A 24746-nucleotide genomic window follows, 5' to 3' on the forward strand; every position below is an offset into this window, starting at 1 on the left:
GCACTCAAACAAGTTGCAGCAAGAATGCTTAGTGCACTGAAGATACCTACTGGCATATTTATTAAATTTGAAATTGTAGTCCTGTGGCTCTAATCAAATACTAAATCATCAAGACATCCTTAATCATCTCAGGTCTAATTTAATGTACCATGACTTATTGGTGTGATAAATAATCAAGTTATAATTGCTTTCACTTGAATACTCACTCCAAGTGAAAAATGTCAATGTTTAAATAATGTAAGAGGCCATCAATTAATTTCAGAGTCTGCTTGATATTATGCTGTTCTGCTCAATAGCAATAAACACAAAGTGGGTACTATGTTTGCAGTACTAGTGTGGAGGGACATATCTTTCTGTTTCTGCTCTAGGATCCAGCAGTGTTTTTTTATAGTGGGACAATAGCAGTCAGTACTGTACTGAGGAGACATCTGTATGTGGGTTTGAGCTTTGAAAAAGGGTTTTTTTGGGGGGATGATAACACCTTTGGCACCTTGTTCCATCTGCTACAGTGTAACACAAGAGCAATTTTCCAGGACCAACAGCACAAAACATAGTTATGTGGACATGTTTTGTTTTTTGAAGGCTCATGGGGCACAGCTGGATGCTGCAATTAGTTCACAACTGCAAGCCAGAAGTGAGGAATAATTGTAAGACCACAAAAGATACATCCAATTTATCTTTTCTTATTACAAGGAGGAGGAATGGATGCTGCAAGATAGTGTGGTTTGTCAAACTGGAAATTAACAATAATAATAATGCTACCACTTAAAAGGAAACTGATTCCGAGTTGCACAGCTAAGTCCACATAGAGTATACCCATTGAAACCAATGGATAAGTTAGTCATATCAATTGATATCCCTTGGGTCTGCTAATGGTATGGCTTACTTGGTCCCAGCCCTCTGAGCATAATTTTTGGTGATGCAAATGGATCTTTGATATCCCTCTAAAATGCACTTTAGTATGATTTAATGAATGAGCAGTATGATTATTTTGACCAGGGTGAATCTGGTTCAAATCCTACATCAGCCATGAAATGTTCAAAGGGCCCTTTCACAAGCTTTCAGCCCAAACCACCTCATGGGGTTGCTAAGAGCAGAAAATGGGGAGGGTAGCATTTATGCTGCATTCAGCTCCTTCAAACGAGGGCAGCATATAATTGCAAGAAAGAAATGCTGTTTTAAAGAGGGAGATGGCAAATAAAAAACAAGGGCCACAGTCCTCCTCATTATTTAAGCTGCCTTCATTTGTGCAGAATTTCAGCAATGATTTAATGAGCTTTAGATCAAAAAAGACTTGGTCCAGGCAGGGTTGACCAACATAGTGTATTAATAATGTTTGCATTTTATCTTAATCTTGAGAGATATGCTTTTTTAAAACAGCACCATCCCTTCTAATTTTGAACTCAGGTGGTTGAGTGCCTATTAGTTTTGAAATGAAACTGAGTCATCCAAAAATACAGAAATGGTTTCTTCATATTTCAAGGATTCCCTAGGCATGCAGAAGGCTAAAAACCCCTCAAACCTGCCTGACCATAACTAGAGTGTTTATAGAATGTTGAGAGGGGTGGGGGAATCTAAAGAAACCAGAATGGAACTTCTTAAATTTTGACAACTTGCAGGTCTGAAAACAGATGTTTTAATTTACTCTTGAATGCCTTGTCCCCCACCACAATACAATTTATTTCAATATACATTGGAAAGGTCAAACAGTAAAAATCTGGCTGATTGACAGAAGTTAGGCAGACTGGGTGAGTCTTTCAATTAGGTCTATGGTTGAAAGCAGTTGAGGCAAGGAATGTTCAGAAGTTTACTGTAATGATAATACTCTCTATATGGGGCTGCTTTTAAAGACAGTACAGAAACTTCAGCTGATACAGAATGCAGCTGTTATGATGCTTGTCCAGGGGACAGGCATTTGAATCAATTCTATACCAGTTGCACTGGCTGCCTATTTGCTTCTGGCCTCCATTTGAAACACTTGTTTTGATTCTAATCAATTAACCCATTTCACTAATAACACATGTGTTCTTATTAACTGCATGTGTAGTTCAATGCCTTTGAGATCTGGGTCAAATTAATAGATCTAAATGATTGACAATTAGCAGGCTGTTTATTACTATTATTAGAAACTGGCAAAAATATCCCAATAATTTTGAACTGGGGGTAGCCAAGACTATATTGCCAATAACACACTTGTGCTTTTTTAAAATCATACTGCCACTCGCAGCTAACGGGAACATGGAAATGATCAGTCTTTGGAGCCTCATAATTAATAGATCAATACATATTGCTTATGTATTGATCTATTAATACAGCATCAGTTTAAAAGTGTAAGATTGCCTTTGCTCAATCTGATCAGTGATCCATCTAATGCAGAATTCTGTTTCACTCATGGCCTGTTGGATGCCTGTGGGAAGTTTGTGTGAAGGACATTAAGGCAACAGACATAACCCGCTGTCTGTACTAACATCTTTATTCACCGCCTCTGAATTCAGGGATTCAGTTTTGTTATCATGGCTGATAGCTGTTGATAGAACAAGCAGCCATCACCTTTGTACTGCAGGGGCCAGCAAGGTTTATCTTGCCTGGGCTGGATCAGTGCTGTGGTGATCCCTCCGTGGACATGCACGCCCGTGATTTCCAGCATCTGTGCATGTGCAGACGCGATTTCAGCACCACGGAAGTGATTCCCCACGCCGTGCTAGTTTAGTGTAGTGCGTGAGTGGGCAGCTCAGTTCGGGGGTGGCTTGTGGGCCAGTCAAATGACCTCCGTGGGCTGCTTCCGGCCCATGGGCCTTAGGTTGCTGACCCCTAGTGTACAGCATCTTCTGGTAGAAAGCTGTTGTAGTCCTATATAAAAGGGCTCTGGCAGCAAGCAAGGATCACTAAAGCTCCAATCCTACCAAGGAGGGCAAAAACCAAAGTTGGATGAACAGCAGGGTAGATGTGAGGTAAAAAAAAAAGAAAGAACACTTGAAATCCTTCTTCCTTTAAATGTATCCCTTTTTAACATTTCCCTTTTCATCATGGGAGAGATTTAGACCAACTACTGAGCTGGTCTAAATCTTCCCTGTCTTGAGGGTATGTCAGAGGACTGTGGCAATTTTGGATTATTTGGCTCCAATATGTTCTCTGGTCCTTCCCTTGCACAGTTCCATCATGCCCCCTTTCTGGCCCTACTGATGTCGTGGCTCTGACAGAGATTGTGCTGGGATATCAGGCGTTCCCATGTTGGTGGGGAGTCAGGATCCAACCTTGGCTCTCCCTCTTCAGTGTTGGAAAGGGAGATCCAATGTATCCTATGGCCCCCGAGATGGTCTCTCAGGGGTAATAGGATCACCCCCTAAATCTACTACATGTTTCTGAACCATTATTGCCCAGGTTATGAAAAACACCCACTGCACTCATATCAATTTTCAACATGCGTTATATGCTGAATGCAGAAAACAGTACCACCTGACTCCTAGATATGCCAGGCAAGGATGCACTGAGGTAAGGAAATGCATATGTATTGTGGCTGTCAAGCACATCAAAAATTAAGCTGATTAATTATAGAAGCTTTAGCAAACTAATTAACCACTACAATTATCATAAATTATAATGTGCAAAATAAAATTATTTCAAAGACAAAATGAAGTTCATTTGCAAAGAACAAGAGCCAACTGTCATGGGGCCAATCTGGAGGGCCACAGGCTTACTGATCTACAGAAAACATTGACGTGATACCCACAAGGGGGATTCTAACAGGCCAAATGATACTTCACTATTGCAGTTACTAAAAATACTGCTTTGACAGGACAGGAGAAAGCATAGTGGCAACAAACCCTTTTTATAAAATGGAAATTCAAATCTCTTGTGAGAATAGGAAAAACAAGAACAGAGAAGAAGCGTAAGGAAAAACAAAAATAAGGTCCCAAGTTCTGCTAATCAGGGAGGCACGACTGCTCAGTTTTGGAACATGATTTGAATACAGAAGATAATGGCAACCCCGGCTAAAAAGGACTCAGCAGATCAGGCCTCTGTCTGAAACATTATAGTACTGCTGACAGCTGATGCTAACTGTACTGTGATAGACGCACCAATGGTTTGACTCAGTATAATTGACATAATCTCCACCAATGCATAAAGAAATGGCCTATTACCTAATGCAGCTTTTACTTTGCTATTTACATTGTGGGCTGATGGTTAAATATATGGGCATATCCATACAGGAAGATGGATATGCTTCTTCGGGCACCTCTGCTGTTGGAGGCAAGGTGGGTAACTGCTGGGAGAGGGATTTCCCAGTGATGGAGCTCCAGTTAGGAATGCTTTTTCAAGAAAGGTCCTCTTGACACTTGCCTTATTCATTTGGCAGCAGGTAAGCGTCGTTTAGGGATGCGGGTGGCGCTGTGGGTTAAACCACAGAGTCTAGGACTTGCCGATCAGAAGGTCGGCGGTTCGAATCCCCATGATCGGGTGAGCTCCCATTGCTCAGTCCCAGCTCCTGCCAACCTAGCAGTTCGAAAGCACGTCAAAGTGCAAGTAGATAAATAGGTACCGCTCCAGTGGGAAGGTAAATGGTGTTCCCGTGCGCTGCTCTGGTTCGCCAGAAGTGGCTTAGTCATGCTGGCCACATGACCCGGAAGGTGTACGCCGGCTCCCTTGGCCAATAAAGTGAGATGAGCGCCGCCACCCCAGAGTCGGTTATGACTGGACCTAATGGTCAGGGGTCCCTTTACCTTTACCTTTTTAAACATCTTTTCTTATTATTTCCCTAGGCACTTTAAAGTCAACTTTATGCCTGCTGTCATACCCAGGGTGGCAGGATTCACCGGGGCAGCAGATCCCAATGATGATCATTCTTCCGCCCTTAATTTAAGCATTTCTATATGAATTTCTGTAATAAACTAACAGTGAAGGTCATTGCACCCACACCATACATTTAAAACGCTTAAAACCACTTTAAGAGTCATGGAGAATCCTGGAAACTGTAAATTGATAAGACTGCTGGGAGCTGTAGATCTTCAGTCAGCACTCTTAATAAAGTACAGTTCCCATGATTCTTTGGAGGCAGCCATGGATGTTAAATTGAGTGCTTTAAATGTAGCACATGCTCCACATCAGGGAGCTATGGGACTTTTACAACAGTCTCAACGTCTCTTGTCCTTTGTCCCCCCTTTTTAAACTTTAAAAGAAACACATATTTTTACATTGTTTTCAGAGCAGCTTCTTTTCTGAAAGTCAGCCTACATTTGCAATTACACACAGAAATAAAAATGTGCAAATTTGTGTTCTGGGTCTGTGCCGCAAGTCTTTTAAAGGCCTAGCAATGTCCCTGCCTTTCATGCAGAAGACCCCTGATTATTGCCTGATAAAGAAAGGATTTGATAGTATCTTATGGAAAATACCTCCTGAGATTCTGGAGAGCTACCATTCAGCACAGACAATACTGGCCTGCATTGTCTGACTGAGTATAAAGTAGCTTTATGTGATGATTTGAATAAAAATAAAATTGGTCTGTTACTAAAGCTGTTAGAGCTTTGGTATGATACTCTTTTATTAATCTGAAAAAAAAAGTCATGTGCTTCTGTCAGGACAGTGTTAGCAGGCCTCCCTTGGAGACAAACATCTGCATCATTACGCCAGCTGTCAGAACAATTGGATGCCATGCAAGAAAACTATGTGTCACTTTGCCTCATGCAGTGGGGATGATGATTCATTAACAATCCCAAACCTGCAATGAACTAAATCTCATTTAGCTCTCTGTGGAGCTATGACATTTTTAATTACAAAACATACCGCAAGAGTATATGGAAAAAAATATAAAGGTCACCTAATGAAATGTTTCTTTGAGAGTGTGAAGAAGAGGAAATTAGACTTATTTTACCATATGGGGGGAGGATGAATATTAATTATAGTTAATTTCAAACCTTATATTTGGAATTAAATATCCTGAAAAAGCATCGCATCTGAACAAAGGAGGGATGAAGTGCTTCCAAATACAAGGATTTAAGATGCTGATATGGATTTCTGCTTTGCACATCTGCCTACTTGCATCCATCTCAGTGTGCTTCCACACCAGATCTGTACTTTGCCTTCTGACTTCACTGTGAGCTGTGGAGGGAGGGAGGAACAGGGTGCTGAATAAGATGCAATGGAGCATTTCACTAAGAAATCCCTCAGCAGCCCAAGAACAAACATCTGATTCTGATCATGGTTTCTTTAGGGAAGAACAAAGATCCTGGTTTGGATAAATTATTATTTATACCCTGCCATTCTGGGGGGTTTCCCTGGCCACTCTGGGAGGCTTCCAACAAAATATTAAAAATACATTAAAACATCAGTCATTAAAAACTTCCCTAAACAGGGCTGCCCTCAGATGACTTCTAAATGTTAGATAGTTGTTTATATCTTTGACATCTGATGGGAGGGCATCCCACAGGGCAGGTGCCACCACCGAGAAGGCCCTCTGCCTGGTTCCCTGTAACTTCACTTCTCGCAGTGAGGGAACTGCCAGAAGGCCCTTGGTGGTAGACCTCAGGGTCCGGCCAGAACGATGGGGGTGGAGACGCTCCTTCAGGTATACTGGGCCGAGGCCATTTAGGGCTTTAAAGGTCAGCACCAACACTCTGAATTGTGCTTGGAAACGTACTGGGAGCCAATGTAGGTCTTTCAAGACCAGTGTTATGTGGTCTTTGGACAACATGGCATGTCAAGGTTTATGGGTTGTTGCTCCTGCTTGTGCTATGGGAGGAGTGAAGCAGCAGGGATGGACTTTGGGGCTTTCAAATTTCAGTGGTGCTCTGTGTGAGCCCAAAATTCAGCACCCCTCACCTTCCGTTCTGCTCAACATCATAGTTGGGACACCCTGCGGTGCCCCTTGGGCTCGGTGCCCAGTGGAGCAGAACTGGTCACGCTGCCCTAAATCTGCCTCTGGAAGCAGGAGCAATCCGGCAGCATACTTTCTCACAGCAAGCCATGGTTTATGGCTTATTGCAACATGTGAACATGGCCTACCAATGCAATCCTATGCATATCTACTCAGAAGTCAGTCATATTGAGTTCAGTGAGGCTGGTTTTCAGGTAAGCATATACAGGATTGCAGCCTATGTCCAGTGCTCATCTTCTGTGCAACACTCAATCACTTTTAATAGGCTTTTTCTCTCTCAAGAGATGTCTCCCAGTGGACTTTGCTAACAGCGGGAATATAAATACGTAGGATGACAGTGCACTGCAGACCATCTCCACCGTCAGCTGCAATTTTGCTCAACAGTGGATGAAGATGAATAGCACTATGTGCTTTAAGTCTAGGATTTTGTAGAACTAACTATAGTACTGCATGGCAAAGCAGAAATTTGCAACAACCTGCAAGCAAAGGGAACAGGTAGGCAAGGTCCATAAACAAATCTTACATAACAAACATGGCTTACATAACTATAAATAATTGTGGCAATAACTGAAGTGAATCAGCATCTACAAATGTGGATTGTTCTATAGAATTTAAGGGACTGACAAGAGCAGCACATCAATATCTTACCATTTGCTAGTCAAGCTTTCTGTATTCATTCCTACCCCCCAACCGTTAGTTGTCTCATCCCCTCCTGAGGGTCATCTAAGCAACCGGGCATAGCTGAAAGTATGTACATTGCTGGTGGTCCAATATTTTCTTCCCCTGCAACTGATTTTTATCTTAGAGTCAGTAGGGGACCTCTGATTACACATCAGTCCTTTCATGTGACTCTGAATTCTGAGGTATTAACATTTGTAGCATCACTGAAAGCAGCACAAAACTGTGTATCACTAGCAGTCGTTTTAGAACTCCTGTAGGGAAGTCATCAGGATGTAGCAGCCGTAAATAGGCTTAACAAAGCCTCTTCTTCAGTAAATCTTGGGTTGCCTAGCCGACTCTTGTAATTAATGACAGCAATCTGACGCATGAAAAAGGCAATCATACATAAAAGTTCTGATTCATACTATTCAGGGCTTTGTGGCAGCAATGCCAGGGAGCCACTGGTTGTGAAAGAAAATACTTAAGTTTGTCATTTGGCAAAAATTACATTTAGTGTCCTACTTGAGCTATAGCAAATGTTATCATTATACTAAATGTATGCAGAAATACCCGCTTGTGTGGCTTTTTATACCATGCATTCTAGCTGCCCAAAACCGTGATGCACAAAGGGGACAGCATAGATTTTTCTATCGCCACCCCCATCCCTGTTTCCAGTCAACTCTCCTACAAATATTCAGGTTCTATCAAGAGAAGGGTATTCTCTATTGCTTTGGAAGACAGGTCACAATTGTGATGGTTGCCCAGCTGATGTGAAGACATGGCCAGTCTGCAACACCCCCAGTTTATGTCGGCTGTCTCCTCTCCACTTCCCCTTCCTTGGGAAAGAGATACAGCTCAGTGATAGAGCATTTGTTTTGCATGCAGAACATCTCAGGTTCAACCCCCGTACATCTGCTGATAGGGATGGGAGAGACCCACAAACAAAATCCTGCAGCTGCTACTAGTGAAGGCAATGCTGAGCTAGATGGCCCCAATAATCTGACTTGGAATAAGGCACCTTCCATGCTCCCAATGCCCAAGCAAAAAGATCTCTAAGAGATGCAGTTTAATTTTCAGCCTGGGAGGAAGGGTAACTTCCCAGCCACCACTGAGCAAGTTCAGCCTCTTAAGTCTGCTGGGTCAAAGTGTATCTTGTGAAACCACGGGAGGAGAAAGTACCCAATAGTGCAGATGGAACCTGTTTTTTGTGTTTTTTTACAAAGTCATGTGGAGGGAGATTTGGGGAGGCAAGGAATAAATCTGCCCTCCCTCCAAGTTGCAATCCCAGTAACAATCAGTTTCCCACAGCTGTAAGCTAATTCAATAAAAAAAACAGATGTTGTTGCATGCAAGACATTAAGCATGACATATACCTCTGACCCTTAAAATGCATTGGTGATACAAGACCAGATATATTTTTGGGCTTAGCAGGCACAAGATCTAATCAGATTTCTAGACAAAATTAGAGAGCCTAGCTGAGCAAGATTTATATTATTAACACAAAATAAAATAAAAACAACATTTCATGCTTGGGTGACATCTGTTATTGCTGAGGCTTTCCCAATTTATCTTTTGCAATAGGTTACATGTCTTCTCCCTAAACCCTGGTGAGAAGCAGATCCCTTCTGAACGCCAGATGCAAAATATAAGCCACATTCACCTAAACCACATTTTAGGTCTACATACATGAGGTGGAATGAGTATGAGCAAAGCCTCAGATTTGCATGCTCCTTCCTCAGTCCCCTGTCCTCCCACTTAGCTGAGGACTTTGTGAGTATTCAGCAACACTTTACATTGATTGGCTTATCATTGGGTATGAATCAGGGCTTATAATCTATCAACCACGTTTTGAAGTTGGCTTGCTTTTGAAAATGACCAGTGTTTGATATGCAGTTAATTATAGACTATAATCTCTGGTTCACACACAACAAACTGAGATTAGCGGGAAAGTGAAAGTAAACACTGGCAAACTCCTTCTCTTGGCCAGATGGGAGTGTGCAAGCCTGAGGCTTAACTTGGTTTCATGGCATACATGCGGCTGCTTTGAACCAGAGGTTCAAAAAGCAGTGCAGGGCTGCATGAAAGATGTTTTGCAAACATCCCCATCTTCCTCTTTGAACCTCTGGTTGCAATCAATGAGAAGGAAATAGGTTGGTGTAAAAAACGGATTTATCCCTCATTTGAGGGGTGTGGGTGTTAGGGGAATGGAAGCATCCATCACTTTTCCTAATGCCCCCCCCCGCCTTTTTGCCCTCTGTGATGTTGGACAGGCACTGACTACAGATCTTTTCACAGCTTCATGGAGGAGTCATAGAAGGTCAAACCTCCCTCTCTGGAAGCATGTCTCAGGGAGGGAGACACAATGAATCTATGGTGCCCCAAACACCTTCCCAGGGACCATAGGATTGCTTAATATTTCTTACTAATGGAAACAGGTTTACCACAACTATCAGCCAATCACCCATTCCCACCACCCTTCTGAGCAATACCCCTCCCCACCCTCTCACTATATATAAGGGTCTGGTGACTTCTGTTTCAGTGTATCTGAAGAGGTGTGCATGCACACGAAAGCTCATACCAAGAACAAACTTAGTTGGTCTCTAAGGTGCTACTGGAAGGATTATTATTATTATTATTATTATTATTTTACAATGGAAACTGAAATAGTGATAGTTCACTGATGGACAAATTTCAAGAGAGCACAATGAAGGTGTTAGTTGTGAGTGTGTAGAGCAGGGGTCAGCAAGGTTTACCTCACCTGGGCCGGTTCACTCCCGTGGAAATCGCTCCGTGGGCCAGATCGTGTCTGCGCAGACATGATTTCCAGCACCGAGGAAGTGAGTCCCTGCTCCGTGCTGTTTAGTGCAGCACATGGGGACTCACCAAACAGGCGGCTTGGTTCAGAGGCAGCTCATGAGCTGTTTAAATAACCCCCGTGGGCTGCTTGTGGTCCATGGGCCACAGGTTGCTGACCCCAAGTCAGGATGGGTTGTTTAATTTCATCCCTTGTAAATGAATCAAAGCCTATGTTATGAGACATATTGACAGTATAACAAAATCAGTGTTCTTAACACACTGATTTGTGGGGACAGATATCTGTAGAGCAAGTAATGGACATTTTGGGATGATAAAGGTAAAGAGACCTCTGACCATTAGGTCCAGCCATGACCAACTCTGGGGTTGCGGCGCTCATCTTGCTTTATTGGCCAAGGGAGCCGGCATACAGCTTCCGGGTAATGTGGCCAGCATAACTAAGCTGCTTCTGGTGAACCAGAGCAGCGCACGGAAACACCATTTACCTTCCCGCCGGAGCAGTACCTATTCATCTACTTGCAATTTGACGTGCTTTCAAACTGCTAGGTGGACAGGAGCAGGGACCGAACAACGGGAGCTCACCCCATTGCGGGGATTCGAACCGCCGACTTTCTGATCGGCAAGTCCTAGGCTCTGTGGTTTAGCCCACAGCGCCACCCGCGTCCCCTTTTGGGATGATACCTTCTAAATATTCCTCCACCATGGCTGAGATTATTGCAAGGCACCAATCAATGCCTCAGTAAGCGTAGACATTTAAAGAAAGTGAAAGCATCCTTTCATTCAACATGTGGTTTCTTTCCAGCCTTAGGCTATGTACACATTCACAGTTTAAAATGCAGCAAGGTCGTTGTGCACCCCCACTCCCATTTCAAGTAGTATTTGCAGGTTGTTGTACACACCAGAGAGGGACTGGGGATGTCAGCACCCAATGTGCCTTATCTGTTGGGTCTTCCTGCCCCTGCAGTACTCTCCCCCCACCTCCAATTCCTATTTCTGAAGCTGTCATCCATGCATGTGCAATGGCTACCTCAAATGTACATACCTCAGCATACCTCCAAAGTGGATGTGCCTTAAAATTTCCTTTAGGATTTAAGCTGCTTTAAAAGAAAATGCACCCAGGAGCAGTTTTTCTCCATAAACTACAGAAGAGCTCTGCATTGTGGGTAGCATCACATGTACACAGATTCAAAAGCCAGTGGCAGGAGTGCACTGGAGCCAGAGTAAGCGGTAATGTGCGCACAGACCTATTTCAAACCCCTTGTCATTTTCTTCTGGTAGGAGTGAATGAGTTTCGAAAAATCAAGATCTTCTCATGGTGTAACAGTCACTCAGCAGTCGTAACTAATCAAGAGTTGATAACCTGAGCATACTTTAATGCAGCTATGCAATCACTTAAGAGGTTCATCTGTTTCCTCATTGTGAGCTCATTTTCTCTGTTTCTGGAACAGTAGTTTCTTTTTAAGACGTACAAGACTAGTCAGAGGGATCATGTTAGGTACTTGGCATAAATATCAATCTATTTCTTCAGAATTCAGCAATAACTGGTTAAACATATAATTATATGCTCTTTAGGCTGCTGTCTTATACCTAATTACCTGGAAGGAAACATAATTGAACTCAATTACACTTACTTCTGAGTAGACATATGTAGGATTGCACTGCGAAACTGAACTTCATTTTCTTGCTATTAATGGGGGTGTGGAGGTCAGCTGTCACTAAACAATAGCCCATAAGAGCTTTTGTGGGCTATTCACTGTCTTGTCAAAGTCCAGCTAGATAGCTTTTAGCTCATTCAACCGATAGTGAATCACAGTCTAAGTAATTTTCTGCTTTCCTGAATTTTGCACCTGTTACAAAGGACTGCATTTTGGCTGCTGTTCAAAACACTCTTCACAGATGAATATAAATGTAATCGACATTCCTAGTAGTATTACAGAAAGGCAAATCTATACCACATAAAGACAAAGCTACAATACAGCCTGTCATCAGTTAGAAGCTTTTAGTTGGTCAAATTAAAGGCCTTCATCATGATAGCTACTGCAAATCAAAGACAGCACCAATCTTTTGCAAAAGAGCAACATTCTCTTAAAAATAGTTTAAAAACATACACATTAAACTACTGTACACTGTGTGTGCTGTTTCTGTTAGCCATCAAAATATTTCTTCATTTAAAAACAGTGTTTCATTCTGTGTACTGTTATTGCCTAGGAACCCTAGTGTTGTTGCTGCTGCTATTGCTTAGATAATAAATAAATCAGAATAGTGGCAGGCAGTCCATAGAGACCAAGAAAGAAAATGGAGGCACTTGCTAATTTTCAGGTACCAATTGCTATTTCCAAAGAGTGTTTGACAACACACTCCTGGAACAGCAACTTTAAGGCTATTTTATCCAACCATCTAATGTTTATGTGGCTCTAGGCTTTATTGTAATTAAAAATTATGAAGCAGATCAATTTCTCTCTTCCTTTCAAACACCTATAAAACTGACATGAACATGTTAATAGAATTAAGAAGGGAAAGCATAAATGGTTTTCTAATGAGTAACAGCAATGTTGTGAAGATGTCCATAGTGCCTTCCTTCCTGCCACAGATCACAAAGTGGTAAATCTACAGGGCTGCAATTAATCAGTTAAGTAAGTTGAAAGTTTATTAGCCAATTTAAAATTTGTCCATGGAAGGATGCTACTGAATAATTAGTCAGAAGATTTAAATATAGAAATGATTATTTGAAAAATAAGTACTTAAAAAAAACTAAAGAAGGCACTTGCCTCTTCTAAGATAATGCTTACTGTTAATCTATTTATAAAACTGGACTTTTCCTTTAAAAATTATTGTTTGTTCACAGGGGGAAAAAATATGCAGGTTTAAATTGATTAATTAAAACTCCTACCTGTGAGAGAATGCCACTGAACGTAGTGTACATCATTTCCTGGTAGCCATGCATGGCATTGTGCCCATAAATCAAACAAATATTTCTTTAATCAGATAGCAGATTTATAAATTAGCTGACCTCACAAAGTTCTCCTTATGTTATGTGCGATAGAAATTACTACACCAATGGAACATATTTATTAAGAATCTGCTGTGTGCCTTAAGACCCTGATCTCTCTTGTTCGACACAGATGATTGGACCCCACGAGGTTCCTGAGTTATTACAAACGTTCATTTTTTTTAATGGAGGCAGTAAGTCTCTGGACACATGCTGCTGACTCTTACGGAAACGTAATAGAACGATTTTCACTTATTTGCATAATACAGCATAATGTGCAGTGGCTCGTGCACATTGTGAGTCTCCCCATTAATAAATACAGCCAGCGATTCATTACCATACCTCTCTGATAGCTGTACAAAACTCACTCTGCAGTACTTTTTTAAGTGACTGCAGCTTGTGTCCTGGTACTTCTCCAGCTTCTTGTAGTTTCTCCAGCAGTTCAATTGCTCTGGCAACATCTGAACAGATAAAAATAAGGCAAAAGGTCAGGGAAGGACACATTTTGACTTGTATTACTGCTGTTCCAGCTACACCAAGGAGCATATGTTGCAATTTTCAAATTGGACAGTGAGATTTTGCCACCCCACATCCCCGCTCCCGTCTGTTCAAGTTCAGTTCTGCGTTTTCACTGACTTAAAAAATATATATGACTGTTGCTTTAGGCTGCAATCCTAGGCAGTCATACATGCAGGCATTGGAAAAGAGCAAATATTGCCCAAGGGGTTTTGAAAGTTTTCCCTACAGTCAATCATCTAGTTAATCAGGTAAGCCCACTTGGGCAAATCTTACAACACAACACACAAGCTGACACAATGCACCAAGCTCCTACATGCTTGACATACACCTTTCCCTCATTTTGGCAGTCTTAGTAAAAAAAGAGGAAAACCCCCCTCAAACAACAACAAAAGAGCAGCAGAGTATTCAATTGTGGGGACTGGAATACCAAGATAATGGAATACATTGGATTGTTCAACAGTGGAACATATTACCTCTCAGAAGGTGGTGGGTGCTCCTTTGCTGGTGATATTCAAACCACCAGTGGTCCAATGGACATTGGCTAAGAGTGCTGTAGTTGCATCCTGCATTTGTACATTTTGCATTGAAGTGGGGTTGGACTAGATCAGGATTTCCCAAACTGTAGTCCAAAAACAGTTCCCTTCATCCCTGACCACTGGTCCTGCTAGCTAGGGATAATGTGCTTCGAAAACAGCTGGAGACCCAGGCTTGGGAAACACTGGATCAAATGACCTCCAAGGTCCCTCCTAACTCCCATGATTAAACCTGGCAGACCTGGTCATTTTGTTATTCCTAGGTTGGTTTGGGTACCTTTCAAGGCTATTAGCATTAATAATGGTCCTCTTTCGATCCTAATGCAGAGCACTAGGCTGAATGCAAGGATCTCATCACCTAATGTATGGCCCACAGATGGCTTAACTTCGGGAACACTAATGGAGAGAAGAGATGATGGCTCTGACCCAGTTCCTCACTCATTCTGGTGACAAGACCTGCCAAAGCAGATCAACCTTCTGTCCGCTGCCCAGAGGGACAGAAATGCAATGACCACAATAATGGGACGAAGAGCTGTTTATCAGCAGGTGCCCCATGTTTGCATGATAAAAAGTTGCTTGCTGGCATGCTTGCTGCCTCCTTGTCTTGCTATTTTGTGAGCTGCATGTATAATGTGAAGGTCTGGTCCTGATTTATTAATTTTGATTGACTGATGGGATAAGGGAAAACTACAGCTTTAAAGACAGTATCATTTTCTCCTGTTTGGTCTAGAGATGTGAAGGCTTGAGGGGGGAAAAAACAGGTGGGACCCAGTTTTGCTCCATTTCCTCCCTTATTTATTTCTTTAAAAATTGGGGGGAAATGGAAAAAATGGGTGAGAGGACCCCTCCCCCTGCCCCATATTTTTCTGTGGTCCCCTCTCTGCTCTGACTGGCAACAGCTCTCCACTGGTCAGGCAGAGGTTTCCCCCAGTCTTACTATCAGCAGAACTGAGCACATGTATTTACCAGGAAGACACGGAGCCCATTCATGTATGCATTTCGGTGTGGCAGGAGGTTTGTGTAGCGTTCAGGCTATACAACAAATCCACACCAGAACACACATTCTGCTAAAACCTGGGAACAGCTGTAATGAAGCATTAAAACAAGTGCTGTGCCAAAAATCTCTCCTATTCCCCCCTCCCATCTATTTTTGATGAGAAAAATTGTAACAAAATTTTTTGAAATAGGAATAAGATTTTTGTGAAATTCTCATGGGTGGGGAGGTACAGTCTCATGGGGTTTTGTTGTGATTACTGGCTGCTAAGGTGGGCATGGGCTACCTTTGAACGCCCTTTCTTTTGTTCCAAAAATAATCTCTCCAGCCTTCCTGGGTGTCCATTTTTCCTGGAAATCCCATGATGCCTTCAGCTGAGCTTCCCTGTAAGCACAGGGAGGTGATAGAGCTACCTATTATGAACCCAACAGCTGTTGTTTTTTTACATGAAATCTTTTTACATTTTTTAAAAAGTGTAGATTTAAAAAATAAAATCAGTGACTGTGTCAATCTGAGATGCTTGTTAGCCAACCTCCTTAACTTCCTGTGCCTCAGTTAAAGCTCAGAATAAGGCATAGTGGAGTAAATTCTCCTATCGGTTTTTTTCTTCCAGATCAAGATGTGCATGCAGCCCAGAAGGTTCAAGAGCACTGGATGAATGTTTAATCTTTATTTTAATGTTTAATCCCCATGCAATGATAAGGTAAGCTCAACCCTGCATTCACTGAATTTTTTAAAAAAATGCCACGAGAAAGAGCCAGGCAAATAGAAACATCTTTTGCACTGAAATAAAACTTTTGAGTTACTGGAGAATAGGGTTCAGAACAACACTAATTAAAACCAACAGTCCTTCTTTACAAGTATGGAAATCAACTCGCATTGAACAAGACAGAGATTCCTGGCTGTTCTACAGAGTGTGATATAATGAAGATTAAATGCTGATAAGACTATGGCTTTGCTGGGATGAGAAATTATGCAACCAATCTCCTTTATTGGCATAAAAAGTGCATGGATATACATGGATCGGAACACAACACAGTTAACGAAACATAGTAGGAGATACTTTAGGATAAAACTACCAGGACATCATGAGGTACAAAGATGGCTCTTAGGACCTATGGTGACGTAATTTCATAGCGTCACTCAAAAATCTTGCCACATTCTCCACAATATCATTGCTACAATCGTTCAGCAGATAAGACACACTGGAAGAGTCTGTGCGATAAATCTCCTCTTCAGTAAGGGGGTCAAATACTTACCATATATTCCTGAATAAAATAGGCAATTAAATAAAATGTGTGTGATGGATTCAACCTGTTTTGTGCCACAAGGGCAGTATCTTTCAGAGTGTGGGATTTTCGAGAATCTACCTTGCTGAAGGTACACTTGCTGAAAGTCTTTGAGCCAAAGCTGAACTACAGTGACCACAATGTGATCAAATGGGTGAGGTACATTGGTAGGAGTGGAATCTATGAGACAAGATGGTAGCCCTGAGCAGCCAGCTGGCTCCCTCTCCCCTAGTCTCCCTTGATTTCAAAGTACAATTGAAGAGCTAGACTCCTGCGGCTTCTATGGAAAAAGAACACTGGTGCCTGCTTTGGCTTCAGTCACTGTTGGAGTTTGCAGCTGGCGTTGGGCAGCCAGATAGCCCCCTGTCCCAGCTCACCTCTTGCTTCTGTCCCAGGGTATAAAAAGGCCAGTCTAACCACCACCCAGGGAGCATCCACCACCACATGATAAAACCCTCCTCTTCTGTTGGTGTCACCACTTGTATCATATCCTAGTATTTTTGGAAGTTCTTGTGCATACATACTTGCTGGGCAAACCTTGAGTTGACTGTCTCCTGTGCTTGCTATTGCTGTTGTGATTGGTTGGCGGCTCACACTTCCCCATCTATCTTTGTCGTGCAGAGTCCTTGATATGGAGCCCGCTCTGGGAAGGTCTGTGACCAAAAAGGCTGAGGGTTGGCATCTGCTCCTTGTTGGGCTGGGGTGGGTGGGCGGGCATGGCACAACATTTGAAAGCTTTGGAGTCCTGTTAATGGCTGGCAAGGCCAGCACCTCCCCCTCCCCAGTCAGAACTACACCCTCCTGCAAAAAGTAAACCCAGCAGGCACACGAGGACAGATCAACTTGTTTTTAAAAATCTACAGGTTTTGTCCTCTTAATTTGAAATTGGCCAGTAAGTAATTCCTTGCCTCCATTCTTTTCTCTCTCACTTGCCTCCGCCCTGCAATTGCAGTTCACCCCAGGGGATCAAAGACAACTTGTCTGAGTCACCATGGCCACTGCTCTAATAAACAAGACTTAGACAATCAACATTATAGTTTGCTTTTATTCCATACAATGAAATGGCCAGAGCTTTTAAATACTTTTTCTACAGAATTACTGCTTGCCTAAACTGAGTAAAAAATCCATAAATTCATGTCTGTACTTGAATAAAAATATTCATGGCTTAAAAGCAAGCAAATAACCAATGAAAAGGGAAGAAATAGGAAATAAAAAAGGGGAAATTAAGAATTATAGTATGAAAACCATATTCCAGCTTGTGGGTTGCGATTATAGGATTCTGTCATTATCCTGTTTTGAATGTTCATATTCAGGGATCATTTTATACTCTATCCAGGTCTCTCTCTTTAGTCTTTATCTCTATGTATCGACATATCCAGCCCATTCACAAGTTATTTGCATTTAGACAGAGGAAGAAAATGAGGTTGAGCTTTGCGAACTTTGTAGTGAAAAGCCTTTCAAATATCTTAGGACAGATTTGAGAGCAAGATGAATCATTGCCGACAAGTTTGCATTATTTTGATGCCATACTCCTATGTATTAATTTCTGGATGGATTTAGAGTAAACCCACCTCAGTCTCCCATTTGCCTTGTTTACAGCTAACAGCTTTGATGAAAGATTAATGGACAACGTAGCGGCATGTGTATCTGTGGCAACAAGAGGAACTGTACGTTCTATGTATCAAAGGGACATTAATGATGTCTTAATGCAAGTAAGGAAAAGATCAGGTCTGCAATTTGCTGAAAGTAGCAGGCTATATATAGGGTGCTGTCCCAAGCCATCCATAATGCGATATTGGATGTTTCATCTAGATAACTTAAAAGTCGATTCATATATTATTACTGAAGGAACATATGCAATCTGCCTCTATTCCACCTGCATTAGCCTCTCTCCCTCCTTTCAGCAACCAATGCAGACAACAACTGCAAAGCTATTCAACAGCCTCTCCTGGCACAGAAGGATCCCTTGGTACCTTCATCACAGCCCTCATCTAACTGCTGATAAAAGTCTATCTCCAACCTCAGAAGCATAATATCACCTTAGGGAGCAAGCCTACATATGAGGCTGTTAAGATTCAGGTAGTCATCCTTTCTCTTTGCCTCCTCTTCCCCCCACCACCCCGCTCACCACATATCAACAACTGTTTCATGTACTTTTGGGTGTTGCAGTTCTGAGATTATTACCTTGCTCTCTACATTAACTGCCTTCAGATTTGCCTGAAAAACTGGCCTACTTAATTGTTCTCCTGAAAGGTCTCAATATATTTCATACTAGGTTCAGCCAACTACCAAACACTCAACGGGCGTTTTCAAATCAGCAGTGCCCTTATGTACATTTTAGGATACTAAATTTTGCCTCTCATAATGAATTCATCATGTATTGGCTCTTAATGAATTTACTGGCAGTGGCTAGTGGCTAATTATATGTTTCACTTCTCTCCTTTCACTCTGCTATGCCTCTCTCCATTCTCAGTTTCTCCCTTACTATGCTCCACCATTCAGCCTTACCCACTATGTGCCACATGATCTTTTGCCTCCCAAATCCCTTAAACCCTGGAACATCTGCAATTCAATCTCCTGGTTAGTTGCACTGCAGCACGTTCCTTGTTCTGCCAGAACAGCTCCATGCAAGCTAAACGGCAATGCCTGTGAGATTAAACTATAAAGTGATTAATTTTTTTCATTATTTCGGAAATGTATTCTACGCAACAGAGAAGTTGTGCAAGACAGTTTTGCAGGTAGAGAAGACATATGCTGGCAGAAATTAAAGAAAGTAACTCCTGTGTTTGAGATTCAAGTAATCTACCACCATTAAATTAGCATTCAGGGATTTACAGCGGGGGGGGGGGGGGAGGCTTTTTAGGTTTGAATTGCTTTACGATGTTTTGTATGGGATTTGTATCTAATTGTCACTCTTGCGTTCATGAAAAAATAAGGCATGATTTTATCTTGCTATAGTACAAGAAAAAGGAATCTTCTTTAGTGACTGGTAATATTTTACACTGTCTGCACTCCTATACTCTAATTAGCAGAGGACAGAGTTGCAACTAACAGAGAAATTCTATGTATTATCTGGCTGCCCCAAAGTTAGCCCCATTGATTTCAATGGGATTTACTCTGCCACAGGCAATTGAGACTGCAATCTTGTACATGCTTACCTGGTAGTAGCTACAGGTTACAATGGCAGAGTGACTGTGTTTCAGCCAGTGTAATTATTACGATCTGAAGGCAGGATCGGAAGACATCAGTTGGAATGCAGGATAAATGCACACCCAGTGGTAGAGTTGAGAACTGGGCTGAAGCATGAAGAATGGGAAGGAGAGCACCTTGGTGCTAGAACCTTTTCTCAGTTGCTCACTGTCTCCTCTCTATCCTGTGCCATGTGGACCAGCGGTATATCTGGTATTTTTGCAGGACTCCAGTACTTGAAAGATACTGGATGGACACCTGTGTAGCAGAAGCAGTCATATCCAACATGTGGCTGCACTCTTTACTCTATTATTGTGATGAGGAATCTGTGGCTGCTCCCTCATACATTGTTGGATTCCAACACCCATCAGTTCCAACCAGCATGGCCAATCATTAGGAATGATGGGAATTGTAGTCCAGCAACGTCCAGAGGACCAGAAGTTCCCCATCCCTGTCACCTTAAATGCTGAAAAGAAAACAATTTTGGTTCCCCTCCACATCAGCATTTAGTAGGCATTTTTTCTGAGGTGAAGGCTTGCCAAAGTTGTCACCCTTACTACTAATGCAGCTAATGTTGTTGTTTTTTATACTTCATATGAATAGATAGTATATAAATCTAAGAAGCACGCCTCTACCTTCTTGTTATTTCCTTGCTGTTTGTCTGGGAACTACTATTTACCCTACGTAACACGGTATGTTACAATGTCAAAGCTGTGAATATTAGCATGGCAACACTAGGGCCTGTTTATGCATTTATGTAAACATGCAGATCATCACTGCTACTAAATGTTATTTAATGTCATTTTCATTTGCAAAATTCAAAACATTGGAAAGTTCAGACTGTTTTAGTAAAACATCAGTATTAATTAAATTTTGACTCACCTATACAGCTATCATGTTGAAGTTTATTAATAGTGAGAGTTTTCAAGTATGTTCTCAGATTTATGTAACTGGTGATACTACCTCCCACCTCCAAACAATATTTTCATTGTTTTATGTATAACTTGCCTTGCCAACTGGGACCCCAAGCAAGGGCATTTTGGTACCTTTTCTATACACTCTTATGCAAGTTCCACCTGCAACCTACATGTAAAAAAGACAGAAGTGTAATTACATCTAACTTTAGTTTGCTAGCCTTTAAAAATAAATAAGGGTCATGGTTGTGTGATACTTTCCTTTGAAAAGCTGTGCTTCCTAATGGATTGCCATCTGTTCAGCCTTTTGCCAGGAAATATTTATCCTGCTTAATGTGGTCACCACAGAGGTGGAGCTGCAGATTACACACTGAGCTTCTAAAAAGAAGAAAACACACATTCTTCCTCCTAACCAATGCTCTCCCTTTTCTTTATCTAACACTTTATCTAAGCTTTCCTTTGTTTGATTTGTGTGCCATAAACCACACATTTCAGAAATCAATTTTAAGCCATGTAATTGTGGACATCATATTATAAATTCCTCTGCTCTTCATCAGAATCCAACAAAGCAGAGACTGTCTAAATTTTAAATGGAGACTGAACATATCTTTTCTACATTGAATGTACAGCAGGAACCTCTCTATCTTGTTTTTAGAGTCTGTTGTAATCCTCTACAGAGCATACAATTATAATGAAGACACTGGCTTTAATCATTCCCAAATCAAGTACAAGACTTTAAAATTCTTTAGGAAGCTTAATCCATACAGATAAAGATTAAAAAAAAAAATGAAATGCTTTAAAGACTCTGAAACCATGTGGATGGAATTTATTTGATTTAATTCAGTAGAATGCACAAATAAGTAGTGTTAAACAGCAAATAAGAAAGCAAATTATTATTCTTACCTGTTTCAGGTAAGCACAATACCCCTATATTTCAAGTAAGCATAATAGGCCAAATGCCTATTAGGAACTATGCCAATCTTTTAAAGTATTTAAAAGATTTTATCATTTAACCATTTTTTATCCCTAGTGTAACAGTAGGTTTGCAATACAAAACTTCATTTGTTTTGCTAAGTTTTAAAAATAAATACAACTTCAGTAATTCTGCCTTGTAACTTAATTATAGCAGTGAAGAATGCAACAGTATCCCTCAGTTGCAGCATCAAGGATAACAGTGATAATGTAACAGTCGCTAAATGGGAAAAATGTGGTATAGTGGTTATTAGACTGGAAGGATATTTAAATCCCCACTCAGTCATTAAGCTCAGTGAGTGAGCCTGGGCCAGTCACTATCTCTCAGTTTAGCCCACCTTACAGGGTTATTCTCAGTGCAATGAAGAAGAAGAATATTCTTCTTTGAAGGAAAGGTGGGGGAGAAATTTGACTAACAACCAATCAATTAGCTGTCTTTAGTGATATACCATGCTCCCACTACAAACAGCAGTGGTATCAAATTAAAAGCCTACAGGGAAGGAATCAAGTGGTTAGTTTAACTAACTTAAACCAAGATAAAAAATTCCCCCTTATATGAAATTCTTAAAGGTATAGTCTCTCTAAGGCTATAGATCTGGAAGCCCTATCTCCACAATAGTCTCCAGTCCCAAATAGTCTCCAGTCCCCAATACTTCCACCCACACCAGGGCTGTCTCCTCTACCTGCCCTTTCCTTGACTCTGGGCTCTCCGCTCCTCATTTTCCATATCTTGGGGGTCTTCTCCAAGTGAGTCTTCTATTTCTCAGTACAGGGTTGGGGAACCTGTGGCCCTCCAGGTATTACTGGAATTCAACTCCTATCTTCCCCAGCTAAAGTGATCATCAGGGATTGAAGGGAGTTGTAGCACAGCAACATCAGGAGGGTTTCAGATTCCTGCCCCCTGCTTTTTGGCATGCTCTTCCTTTCCTAAGGTCTCTATTAGGGTTTAATTTCAGCCAAACTGCCAGCTTTCTCTTTTCTCACAGGAACCAGACTGCAAACATTCTGCCAGTTTGGGAACGGGTTTAGCTATTCCATGGCATCACACCAGCTCAGCCAATTGGCACCAGAAGCTTCACCATAGCAGCGCAATGCAATACAGACTGGGATCAGAAGCACAAGAGCTTTCAAATCAGATTTGATTCTGGTTCTGTACACGTGCAAGCCTTTTCTCACCCTGCGAGGGCTTATTTTTCTAGCAGATGCTTGATGGAGGACGTGACGATGGGCGAAAAGAGCCCCCGAAAAGTAATCCACAGTTCCTCTACCACTGCTGTGGATAGATCAGTACACTGCAAGGAGAAATCAGCTCCCGGCCATGCTATGCAGCGAAATAAGTAAACAGCAATGAAGACTGATTACTCCAAACCACATTAGTAATCCTTGTGCGGCCAAACTGTGACAAATGAGTAGCTTCCCCCTCCCAATGCATTTCCAATGCACGCTTACGTATGGAGTTGCGAATCTCCTCCACACCGATTGCTATTCTGGACCGTGGGCTTTTGCATTTATTTCTGGCGACAGGGCTCTTCTTAAGAAACCTGCCATTTTGGTGCAGGTGGGTACACCCGCGAGTCCCTGATCTCCAGGCAACGGGATCGTGATGACCTGGGGCAATCCGGCTCCCCAGTCTTCCCAAACTGGCGCAGAAGCTCACACAAAGTTTCCCTCTTTTTCATCCTCCCACCCCAAGACCCATTCGCTCGCTGCCTCGAGTCTCCCTCCGCGCTCATCGGAAGCCCCAGCTGATCCCAGCAGCTCGGCCGCCGGCGCCCTTCTCCGAGGCTCGAGGCTGCCCTTTCCCGCCCGGCAAAAGCCGGACGCTTGACTCCGGCGCAGGATTCAAGCGAGAGGTCACTGCGGCGGCGGCGGCAGGTCACGGCTCCCTACTTGGCGCACTTGCCCGCCTGCTCTCGGCTCCTTCAGCCAAAAGGCAGCAGCGGACAAGCGAGGCAGCCTCTCAAGGATGGCTCGGTTCCCAGGACCCTTTCGTGGAAACAGCAGCAATGGGGCTCCAATGGCCCCGGACGGACAAGGCATCCTCGAAGCCCGCCCCCCCCCCCCTCAGCGAGCAAGGCGGGGCGGACCTGAGGCGGCGGCGCGCTTACCTCGGTCCAAAGTGAGCGGCTGGACGGCTGTCAGCGTCGTCGCCATGTCTGCAGCGCCGCGGAGGCTGAAATGACGCTCGGCTCCAGTGTGAGGCGGGAGAGGGTGGCTGGGGGAGGGAGGGGCGGCGAGGGTGGGGCTACGCGAGGAGGAGGGGGCGAAGGGGAGACGCGCGTGGCCGGGAGGGTGGCGCGAGGGCGCAGCGGCGCGCGCCCAGGGGAGGCTAGGAGACGCCGCCGAGCGGACGGGGCAGTTGTCAGGCGGGCGGGAAAAGGGGAAGAGCGGCAGGCAGGGGTCACGCCGAGGCCAGCCGCATCCCTGGGCAACAGCTAGGGCGTGAGCGGAGTTTCAGGGGAGACGTGCAAAGACTCACGGGAGCTGGAAGGAGCCTGGACGCGTAACAGCCCGCTTCTGCCATTCCCACCTCCCCTTCCAAGTCATGAGGTGGTGGCTTTAAGACTCTGGACCCTCGTTCTAGGGGTGACACCGTTCAGACGACCTGTGTGTGACCAGATGAGAGTAGCAGAACTAGAACTTCTTCCCTCCTGCCCCTGCCCCCCGTTCCAAAAACATAAATAAAAAATCCCATGTTTTAGGACTGTTCCTACATTTCTGGACCTGATAGGATAGTGTGTAACAAACAAACCAAACAAATTTGCCAACCCCGTTTTGAAAGAAAGACTCTATGTGCAGTTTTTCACTTTAAACCCACTTCAATCATAGTAAAGTGGAGGTTTGCTCCTGACTTGCGAATAAGTGCTGGGTTGCTGTAGAAAAGGATGAAGTAAAAATCATAAAATGAGCACCTGCAACCCCAGACAATACAATGTTTTTTAAAAAACGTAAGTTTGGAAAGGATGCCATCAGCATCAGTAGTCCCAGGAGACCCTGGGCAT

General features: G+C 42.8%; 1 protein-coding gene across 3 annotated transcripts in view; it reads right to left on the reverse strand.

Moving 5' to 3' along the window:
* Nucleotides 1–23978, reverse strand: part of LIN7A (lin-7 homolog A, crumbs cell polarity complex component) — a 36340-nt gene extending 12362 nt beyond the window's left edge. The window contains exons 1-3 of one of the 3 annotated variants that reach the window (XM_083401182.1): nucleotides 23853–23949; nucleotides 17194–17322; nucleotides 13677–13795 (exon numbers count right to left, since the gene is read on the reverse strand). In XM_083401182.1, coding sequence (XP_083257308.1) covers nucleotides 13677–13795; nucleotides 17194–17322; nucleotides 23853–23898 — 294 coding nt within the window. In that variant the 5' untranslated portion in view covers nucleotides 23899–23949. Of the gene's footprint in view, nucleotides 1–13676; nucleotides 13796–17193; nucleotides 17323–23852 lie in introns of all 3 variants that reach the window. The other 2 variants (XM_083401183.1, XM_083401184.1) reach the window with 2 other exon arrangements.
* Between the last annotated feature and the right edge of the window lie 768 nt (nucleotides 23979–24746).

This window comes from Podarcis tiliguerta, assembly GCF_965153285.1.
Source record: "Podarcis tiliguerta genome assembly, chromosome: 10".
In the NCBI taxonomy this organism is placed as follows: Eukaryota; Metazoa; Chordata; class Lepidosauria; order Squamata; family Lacertidae; genus Podarcis; species Podarcis tiliguerta.